This window comes from Pan troglodytes, chromosome 19 (assembly GCF_028858775.2).
Source record: "Pan troglodytes isolate AG18354 chromosome 19, NHGRI_mPanTro3-v2.0_pri, whole genome shotgun sequence".
In the NCBI taxonomy this organism is placed as follows: domain Eukaryota; kingdom Metazoa; phylum Chordata; class Mammalia; order Primates; family Hominidae; genus Pan; species Pan troglodytes.
This window is the reverse complement of record NC_072417.2, coordinates 25488156-25498731: the sequence shown is the minus strand read 5'-3', so window position 1 is coordinate 25498731 and position 10576 is coordinate 25488156. Positions and strand designations below refer to the sequence as shown.

At 48.4% G+C, this 10576-nt stretch overlaps 1 protein-coding gene and 1 pseudogene across 1 annotated transcript; both read left to right on the top strand.

Moving 5' to 3' along the window:
* Nucleotides 1-1884: 1884 nt before the first annotated feature.
* On the top strand, nt 1885-2194 carry LOC100614091 (ATP synthase subunit g, mitochondrial-like; annotated as a pseudogene).
* A 20-nt stretch (nt 2195-2214) lies between these two features.
* On the top strand, nt 2215-2848 carry LOC100613991 (high mobility group protein B3). The gene has a single exon (XM_003315469.6). It carries the CDS (start codon nt 2225-2227, stop codon nt 2846-2848), a length of 624 nt encoding a protein of 207 aa, XP_003315517.2. The 5' UTR covers nt 2215-2224.
* Nucleotides 2849-10576: the final 7728 nt, after the last annotated feature.

The following is a 10576-nucleotide window of genomic DNA, read 5'->3' as shown; positions in this document are numbered from 1 at the left end:
CCAGTAGGTTCTAGATATAGATATACAGATAGATATTTATATATGAGGAGATTTATAGGAATTGGCTCATGTGGTTATGGAGGCCAGGAAGACCCATGATATGCTCTCTGCAAGCTGGAGAACCTGGAAAGCCAGTGTGTAATTCTGTCTGAGTCCAAACGCCAGGTAATCAGCTGAGGGCCAATGATGTGGGTCCCACTCTGAGTTTGGAAGCCCAAGTCTGAGGGTAGGAGGAAATGGGTGTCTCAGCGCAAGCAGAGAGAGGGAGTTCACCCTTGCTCGATCCTTTTGTTCTATTCAGGCCTTTAATGAATTGGGTGATGCCTACCCACACTGGGAGAGCCATCTGCTTCACTCAGTTCATCAGCTCAAATGAGAATCCCTTCCAGAAACATCCTCACAGACACAGCCAGAAATAATGTTTTACCGGTTATCTGGGCATCCCTTAGCCCAGTCAAGTAATACACCCAATTAACCATCACACACTGCTGCAGTCATCCTCGAACAGTGCAGAGAGCACCTTTAGGACAAGCCATCGTCTTCAGGGTGGTAGATCAGAATGGTGGACGGTAGCTGGGAGCAACAGCTCATGCATGTAATCCCAGCACTTTGGGAGGCCAAGGCAGGCAGATTGCTTGATCCCAGGAGTTCAAGACTAGTCTGGGTGACATGGTGAAACCCTGTCTCTACCAAAAAAAAAAAACAAAAAAATTAGCTGGGCATGGTGGTGCATGCCTGTACTCCCAGCTACTTGGGAGGCTGAGGCAGGAGGATCATTTGAGCCCAGAGGTCGAGGCTGTGGTGGGCCAAAATCATGCCACTGTACTCCAGCCTGGGTGATAGAGTGAGACCCTATCTCAAAAAAAAAAAAAAAAAAAAAAAAAAGGTGGAAGGCACCCAAGTCCCTGATGACACTGCTGAGCCTTCAAATTAATCAGCCCTGAAGCTCTTCAAATGTAAGGTATATTTTTCCTATGGTTCAAGCTACTTGACTTGGATTCTTTTTTTTTTTTTTTTTTTTTGCAGCTAAAGGCACAGCCATAGAGAAGAATACTGCAAGAGCCTAGGCGGCAGAAAGCTCCAAAGAGGAAACGAGTTGGCATCTGAGGCTGCAGGGAAATGGAGTCATATGGAGACAGAAAAAGGTACTTTAGGCTGGGTGTGGTGGTGCATGCCTGTAATCCTAGCTACTTGGGAGGCTGAGGCAGGAGAATCGCTTGAACCCAGGAGGCAGAGGTTGCAGTGAGCCGAGATCGCACCACTGCACCGTGCCAGCCTGGGCAACAAGAGTGAAACTTCATCTCAAAAAAAAAAAAAAAAGAAAGAAAAAAAGGCCAGGCACAGTGGCTCATGCCTGTAATCCCAGCACTTTGAGGGCCAAGGCAGGAGGATCACTTGAGATCAGGAGTTTGAGACCAGCCTGGCCAACATGGTGAAACCTGGTTTCTACTAAAAATACAAAAATTACCTGGGCATGGTGGTGCGCGCTGGTAATCCCAGCTACTCGGGAGACTGAGGCAGGAGAATCGCTTGAACCTGGGAGGCGGAGTTTGCAGTGAGGCAAGATCATGCCATAGCACTCCAACCTGGGTGGTAGAGCGAGACTCTGTCTCAAAAAAAAAAAAAAATTAAATTAAATAAATTTTAAAAAACCACACCACAAGATTCACAGCACCCAATCTAAAGAGCTCAGTTTACCTGTTGCCATGATAATGAGGCCCCCTCTCTTTCAATCCTGTAAGGAAATCGCTTTGAAACAACCAATCCACTTTTTGTTCTCTGTTTCTGCTTTCCTCAGTCCTTTTCTGTCTATAAAACCAATCTTTTGGATGTTCAGCTGCCTGTTTGGGGTGATGGACTTTCCATCCTAGAACCACGGCCTAATTTGTCCGTAACCTCACAGAGGTGACTCTGGCGCTAGTGAACAATGCTGCTGTGACTTATGTGAAACCTCAATTGGCCACATTTTGGTACTATGCCAAAGTTGAGCTGGTTCCTCCACCCCTGTTGAGATCCCTAGAGCTATCCAAAGCCTGGGGGAAAAAAATAAGTCACTAGTGCTCAAACTGGTAGCTTCAAACCGCTCACAGTTAAGGAAGTGGTGCTGAATGATTTGGTGGCCACTGAGGTGTGAATGTGGTTTTATGTTGGAGAGATCACAGGCAAGTGTGGCATGATTGGCTATAATATTTGAAGAACAAGACTAGTGAACAATACAGTCAGGATGGCTAAAGGTGACCCCAAGAAACCAAAGGGCAAGATGTCTGCTTATGCCTTCTTTGTGCAGACGTGCAGAGAAGAACATAAGAAGAAAAACCCAAAAGTCCCCGTCAATTTTGCAGAATTTTCCAAAAAGTGCTCTGAGAGGTGGAAGACAATGTCCAAGAAAGAGAAATCTAAATTCAATGAACTGGCAAAGGCGGATAAAGTGCACTATGATCAGGAAATTAAGGATTATGGACCAGCTAAAGGAGGCAAGAAGAAGGATCCTAATGCCCCCAAAAGGCCATCGTCTGGATTCTTCCTGTTCTGTTCAGAATTCTGCCCCAAGAGCAAATCCACAAACCCCGGCATCCCTATTGGAGACGTGGCAAAAAAGCTGAGTGAGATGTGGAAGAACTTAAATGATAGTGAAAAGCAGCCTTACATCACTCAGGCGGCAAAGCTGAAGGAAAAGTATGAGAAGGATGTTGCTGTCTGTAAGTCAAAAGGAAAGTCTGATGGCGCAAAGGGTCCTGCTAAAGTTGCCCAGAAAAAGGTGGAAGAGGAAGATGAAGACGAGGAGTTCTGTATTGTACACTCAGTGCTAACTTTTTGGTATGTCTATCGCCTTCACAAAACCATATGACTTTGGTTTGCTATCTCTATTTTCTGAGCTTAAAATAGTGTGCAAGGCCGGGCGTGGTGGCTCACACCTGTAATCCCAACACTTTGGGAGGCCGAGGCAGGTGGATTACCTGAGGTCAGGAGTTTGAGACCAGCCTGGCCAACATGGAGAAACCGTGTCTCTACTAGAAATACAAAATTAACCGGGCATTGTGGCGCATGCCTGTAGTCTCAGCTACTGGGGAGGCTGAGGCAGGAGAATCGCTTGAACCCGGGAGGCGGAGGTTGCAGTGAACCGATCGTGCCGTTGCACTCCAGCCTGGGCAACAAGAGCGAAACTCCGTCTCAAAACAAAACAAAACAGTGTGCAAACTTGCACATGTACCCACTGAACCTAGAATAAGAGTTGGAAAGAAAAAATATATATATATGGCAAATAAATCTATAAAGAAAAGGGGCCGGGCGCGGTGGCTCACGCCGGTAATCCCAGCACTTTGGGAGGCTGAGGTGGGCGGATCACAAGGTTAGGAGATCGAGACCATCCTGGCTAACACGGTGAAACCCCATCTCTACTAAAAATACAAAAAATTAGCTGGGCGTGGTGGTGGGCGCCTGTAGTTCCAGCTACTTGGGAGGCTGAGGCAGGAGAATGGCGTGAACTGGAGGAGCGGAGTTTGCAGTGAGCCGAGATCGCGCCACTGCACTCCAGCTTGGGCGATAGAGCAAGGCTCCATCTCAAAAAAAAAAAAAAAAAAAAAAAACTATCAAGAAAAAAATTCCAGTGTTCCAGCCTAGTATAGATGCATAATAAAAAAAGAATAATCAAATGATCTACAAACAGGATTACTTTTAGGCTTATTTTCTTTTTCCTGTTCCTTGAGAAAACAATACAGAAACAGGGCTGGGCACGGTGGCTCACGCCTGTAATCCCAGCACTTTGGGAGGCCAAGACGGGCGGATCACAAGGTCAGGAGATCGAGACCATCCTGACTAACACGGTGAAACCCCGTCTCTACTAAAAATACAAAAAATTAGCCAGGCGCGGTGGCAGCGGCTGTAGTCCCAGCTACTCAGGAGGCTGAGGCAGGAGAATGGTGTGAACCCGGGAGGCGGAGCTTGCAGTGAGCCGAGATCGCGCCACTGCACTCTAGCCTGGGCGACAGAGCAAGACTCCCTCTCCGGAAAAAAAAAAAAAAAAAAAAAAAAAAAAACTATAGAAACAGCCCATTTTGTTCTATTTCACAACTAAAATATGAATTTAGTACAACTCCCTTCACATAAAGAGCGTCGGCTCTTTGCCATCATTGTTTTAATTTTTCCTTTTCTTTTTTGTTTTATTTTGTTTTGTTTTTGAGACGGAGTCTTGCTCTGTGCCCAGGCTGGAGTGCAGTGGCACAATCTCGGCTCACTGCAACCTCCACCTCCCTGGTTCAAGCAATTCCCCTGCCTCAGCCTCCTGAGTAGCTGGGATTACAGGCGCACGCCACCATGTCTGGCTAATTTTTTTTTGTTATTGTTGTATTTTTAGTAGAGATGGGGTTTCACCATGTTGGCCAGACTGGTCTTGAACTCCTAACCTCAGGCAATCTGCCCGCCTCGGCCTCCCAAAGTGCTGGGATTACAGACGTGAGCCATTGCGCCTGGTCCCCTTTTCTTTATTTCGAAAGTTAAACTTCCCGGGGTCATAAGATTCCAGTCTCATGACTGGAAGAAGCTCTAATTAGCTGCTCTTCTTCCCAGTCCCTGCCACAGCCTCATTCCGCCACCTCACACTTCTACCTCCTCACCTTGACAAGATACCTGTGCTCCTGACATACTGCAGGCTAGGCATTCAGGAAAGGTCAGAATGAAAGTGCATCCCAAAACATGTTTTATTCCACCTGGGATGTCCAAGAAAGGCTCTGGACATTTAACAAACTTGTTAGTTTACAAATGCTACGTTTATTATCAGAGGCCAACCAAGGCCTCAGACTAAGGAACAGCACATCCCACTGCATTATCACAACCAGGACCAGAGAACTTGCAGCCAAGCTAATTAAAGTCAACATTCAACAATCAAGCCATGGGTACATGACCTTGAGGCCCTGGATGTGAAACCTATGAGAAGGACCATGACCCTGGGCTTTCTGCTGAACCTCATGAAAGTTCGATCGTAAACTGAATCTGTGGGATCATAAGCACTTGGGTGTTCAAGACCAGCCTGGGCAACTCCCGTCTCTACAAAAAAAAAAAAAAAAAAAAAAAAAGCCAGGTGAGGTGGCTCATGGTTGTAATCCCAGCACTTTGGGAGGCCAAGGCAGGAGGATCACCTGAGGTCAGGAGTTCAAGACCAGCCTGGCCAACATGATGAAACTTCGTCTATACTAAAAATACAAAATTAGCCGGGCATGGTGGCTGCCATCTGTAATCCCAGCTACTTGAGAGGCTGAGGTGGGAAAATTGCTTGAACCTGAGACGGGGGTGTTGCAGTGAGCCGAGATCGTGCCACTGCACTCCAGCCTGGGCGACAGAGTGATACTCTGTCTCAAAAACAAAGAAATAAACAAAAATTAGCCAATATGGTGGTATGTGTCTGTAGTCCCAGCTTCTCAGGAGGTTGAGGTGGGAGGATCAATTGAGCCCAGGACCCAGGAGGTCAAGGCTGCAGTGAGCCATGATTGTGCCAGTGCACTCCAGCCTGGGTGACAGAGCAAGACCTTGTCTCAAAAAAAAAAAAAATCTTTCATCTGCAGCAGCAGCCAAGCTATATACTTCAGTTCCGATTGCATCTAGTGATAATAACAGTGGCTAATATTTGTTAAGTGCTTACTATGAGTCAGTCACTGTGCTAGGTGCTCATGCATCATCTCATTTAACCCATATTGATTGGAAAGCATACCCTGCTAATGACTGGGAGAGCTACGGTCAGTTCTGCGAGTGCATTTCAATTTCCAACCCATTTCTACAAGACCAGAAAGAGAGGAGCCTCCTGTGTGTTAGAGATGGCTTCTGAGAGGAAGTGTGCCGTGACTCCTCCAACTCAGAGTCATGTTTTCTTTTTTTTTTTTTAATTTGAGACGGAGTTTCACTCTTGTTGCCCAGGCTAGAGTGCAATGGCACGATCTCAGCTCACGGCAACTTCCACCTCCCAGGTTCAAGTGATTCTCCTTCCTCAGCCTCCCGAGTAGCTGGGATTACAGGCATGTGCCACCATGCCCAGCTAATTTTTTTTTTTTTTTTTTTGAGACGGAGTCTCGCTGTCGCCCAGGCTGGAGTGCAGTGGCACAATCTCGGCTCATTGCAGGCTCCGCCCCCCGGGCCTCAGCCTCTGGAGTAGCTGGAACTACAGGCGCCCGCCACCTCGCCCGGCTAATTTTTTGTATTTTTAGTAGAGACAGGGTTTCATTGTGTTAGCCAGGATGGTCTCGATATCCTGACCTCGTGATCCGCCTGCCTCGGCCTCCCAAAGTGCTGGGATTACAGGCGTGAGCCACCGCGCCTGGCCGACCAGCTAATTTTTTGTATTTTTAGTAGAGACAGGGTTTCTCCAGTTGGTCAGGCTGGTCTCGAACTCCCAACCTCAGGTGATCCACGTGCCTCGGCCTCCCGAAGTGCATTAGCCACCGCACCCGGCCAAATTCACGTTTTCTAACCTGCTTGCCTACAACCTGGGATTTGAAGAAAGTTTTCCAACTTTTGGGAGACTTCAACTCATCCTTCAACTTCTGGGAGACTATATGTTTGAGTAAGGCACTGTTACGAATCACAAGAAAAGGAGAAACTTAATTCCCCGGTTTCCCGAGTGTTTATGAACTAATTATCATTGTTATTATTGCTTTATTTAATTTAATTTATTTTTTGAGACGGAGTTTCGCTCTTGTTGCCCAGGCTGGACTGCAATGGCACGGTCTTGGCTCACTGCAACCTTTGCCTCCCGGGTTCAAGCGATTCTCCTGTCTCATCCTCCCAAGTAGCTGGGATTACAGGCCACCATCACAATGTCCAGCTAATTTTTGTATTTTTAGTAGAGATAGGGTTTCATCACATTGGCCAGGCTGGTCTCGAACTCCTGACCTCAGGTGATCCATCCACCTCGGCCTCCCAAAGTGCTGGGATAACAGGCGTGAGCCACCGCACCCGGCCTATTTTATTTTTTTGAGACGGAGTCTTACTCTGTCACTCAGGCTGGAGTGCGGTGGCGAGATCTCGGCTCACTACAACCTCTGCCTCCCAGGTTCAAGCGATTCTCCTGACTCAGCCTCCCAAGCAGCTGTAACTACAGGCATGTGCCACCACCCGGCTCATTTTTGTCTTTTTAGTAGAGACGGGGGTTTCACCATGTTAGCCAGGCTGGTCTCGAACTCCCGACCTCAAGTGATCCGCCCGCCTCGGCCTCCCAAAGTGCTGGGATTACAGGCGTGAGCCACCATACCCGGCTAATTATTATTATTATTTTTAGAGATGGGGGTCTCGCTATGTTGCCCAGTCTGGGCTCAAACTCTTCTGCTCAACCAATCCTCTCGCCTGGGCCTCCCAAGTACCTGGGACTACAAGATGGCGCCACCGCGCCCGGCATTAGCTTACTATGTAAAAGCCCTACCAGACTCACGTGGCCGGGGGTCAGTTTATTCTCATCTCTTGAAGCCATGTGCTTCACCTGCGCCGACTGGGAGACAGTCCCGGCAAAGCCTCTGAAAACAGCCAGCCCCTAAGGAGCGGTTCTGTTGGGGGAAGGGAGCCTCAAGGCTAACGAAGGAGCTCCCACCCCACCCTTCAACTTCAGAGGGAGCAATGAACCCTTCCCTGAAAGGGCGAGACTACTGGGTCCTCTTGGGGGACGCTGGAGATCCTCCCGGCCAGAGCTGGAGGAAGCTGAGAGGCTCTGCGGGGTGCGGGGAGGGAAACTGAGCCGAGGCCGGGTAGAGGGCGGGCGTGGGGCGAGCCAGAGACTTCTCAAGAAGCCCAGAGGATTCTTGGGACTGGAAAGCGGCCGAGTTCTTTAAAAAAAAAGAGAGAGAGAGAGAGAGAGAGAGAAGAAAACAAAATCTCTCGTCTGAGCGTGACTCTTGGCGGTGGTGCTTTCGCCAGCGCGTCTGCAGCGGTTCCCAGAGAAAGCCTGCCAGGCAGGGACAGACTGACAGACCGACGGAAAGGTCTTCCCAGCGAAGACTTGGAACGCCCCAGGGGGTGGGGGAGGCTGCACCGCCTCTTCAGTAATTGGTTTGGAGACAATTGGCCATCCATATGGAAAAGATAAAGTAGATCCTATCTGACCGCAGGCCTCCAAATAAATTCCAGATGAACTAGAGACCTACTGGGAACAAGCAACGCTATTACAGAGCTTTGGGAAGAAAACGGAAAGATAGCTGTATGACACTGGGATAGGGGATGTTTTCTCTAACAAAGTATAAAACGTGCAAAACATAAAGGAAAAGATGGTATGGACCGGGCGCAGGGACTCACGCCTGTAACCCCAGCACTTTGGGCGGCGGAGGAGGGAGGATCGCTTGAGCCCGGGAGTTTTTGTTTTTGTTTTTGTTTTCTTGAGACAAGGCATCTTGCTCTTGCCCAGGCTGGAGTGCAGTGGCAGCGGGATCTCTGCTCACTGCAACCTCCGCCTCCCAAGGAGCTGGGTGGGGGCTAAAGGCACCACCACCACACTTGGCTAATTAAAACAATTTTTTTTTTGCAGAGATGAGGTCTTACTATACTGCCCAGGCTGGTCTCAAACTCCTGGCCTCAAATGATTCTCCCGCCTCGGCCTCCCAAAGTGCTGGGATTACAGGCTGTTCCACTGTGCCCAGGAAGCCCAGGAGTCCGAGATGAGCCTGGGCAACACAGCGAGACTCCCGTCTCTATTTTTTTTTTTAAAGATGGTATGGTGTTATGATACATATTGGTTTTCGTCCACAGCTCCTGGCTCATGACTCTCATAGTCCTTGTTAGTCTTTTGTTATAATATTGAGTGTGTTAGCCCTCAGGGGCAGTATCTGACCTTCTCCTGCACTCCTTTCACTCTAACCTTCCTGGGCCTTTCTGACTGTGGGCCTTAAGACCCTCCCATAAAGCTTCCATGAAAACCCAAGAGGACAGGGTTCAGTGAGCTTCCAGATGCCTGAACACCTGGAGGTTCCTGGAGGGTGGAGCACCCAGAGAGGGCATGGAAGCTCCACACCCCTGCCCTCATACCTTACCCTCCGTGTCTCTTCATCTGTATCCTTTGCGATATGCTGGCTTTTTTTTTTTTTTTTCAGATGGAATCTTGCTGTTTCACCCAGGCTGGAGTGCAGTGGCGCCATCTCGGCCCACTGCAACCTCCACCTCTAGGGTTCAAGCGATTCTCATTGCCTTAGCCTCCCTTGTAGCTAGGATTACAGGCACCCACCAACCACGCCTGGCTAATTTTTTTTTTTTTTAGTAGAGACGGTTTCACCATGTTGGCCAGGCTGGTCTCGAAGTCCTGACCTCAAGCGATGCACTTGCCTTGGCCTCCCAAAGTGCTTGGATTATAGGCATGAGCTACCACACTAGGCCTGCAATATGGTTTCTAATAAACCAGTAATTGTCAGTGTTTCCCCGAGTTCTGTGAGCTGCTCCCACAAATCAATTGGACCCAAAGAGGGGGTCATGAGAACCCCAACTTGAAGCCTGCTGGTCAGAAGTTCTGGAGGCCCAGACTTGGGACTGGTGCGGGGCAGGGAGGCAGTGTTGGGGACTAAGCCCTCAACCTATGAGGTCTGACACTGTCTCTGGGTAGATGATGTTAGAACTGAATTAAAGGACACCCAGCTGGTGTCCACTGCTGGGTGGGGAACAAAAGCCCCATGTGTATGGTCACAGAAATCTGTGTGGATGATTGCTGTGGTGTGAGAGTAGAGGAAATGGTTACAGTTTTCTCTAAACAAGTGGTGTCAGTGAAGTGGGATTTGCAGGAATGGCCCTGACTCACATAAACATGTGGTTTGGGAAGAAAAAGGATAAAAGGGTGGAGGAAGAGGTCGTCAATTCCTGGGTGACCACGTGGTCACCATGGTGTGAAGCCACAACTCTGTTGAGATCAGTTACTAAAGGTAAAACTTACTAGTGGAATTTAGAGATGGATCCGACTCCCAGGAATTGGTTCATTGAATGCATAAGGAAATGCAAACTAATAAGAAAAATGTGAAATATTCAGCCCCCTGATTATTGTTATCTATAATGGCTAAAATGAAAGTAAAAGAGGGTGCTGGGTTAGGAATTGAGGCTGGACCAAGCACAGATGTGGGTCTGGCTGAGCTCAGGCCACTAGCCTCAGAGTCACCCACAAAGGAGGAAATTATGCAGGGACAACAGAAAGTACCTCTGAGACCTGTGGTTACCAAGAAGGTAGTCAATGTGAAGGAACCAAGTAATTATCGAAACCAGACAGTAGAGTGTGGAGGAATTGTTCCATTTCATAGATCAGTATCATCAGCTTCCTGAGGAACATTTACTAAAATGGATTCTGAGAGTGACTAATTTAGGGGCAGTATGCAGAGTGAAAGAGCATGTTTGGGTTGATGCAGGACTCACAGTTCACCATTCTAGTCACAGTTGGGTATATATGATTCAGACACACAGGAGATTATTCCTGAGGGAACAGCCAGCCTGGTGGAATGTAGAAAAGTCACTGTAAAGGTCGGGCATGGTGGCTCACACCTGTAATCCCAGCACTTTGGGAGGCCGAGGCGGGTGGATCACCTGAGGTCAGGAGTTCAAGACCAGCCGGGCCAACATGGTGAAACCCTGTCTC

Coding starts and splice junctions, on each gene's coding strand:
- LOC100613991 (XM_003315469.6), top strand. CDS start 2,225: ATGGCTAAAGGTGACCCCAAGAAACCAAAGGGCAAGATGTCTGCTTAT.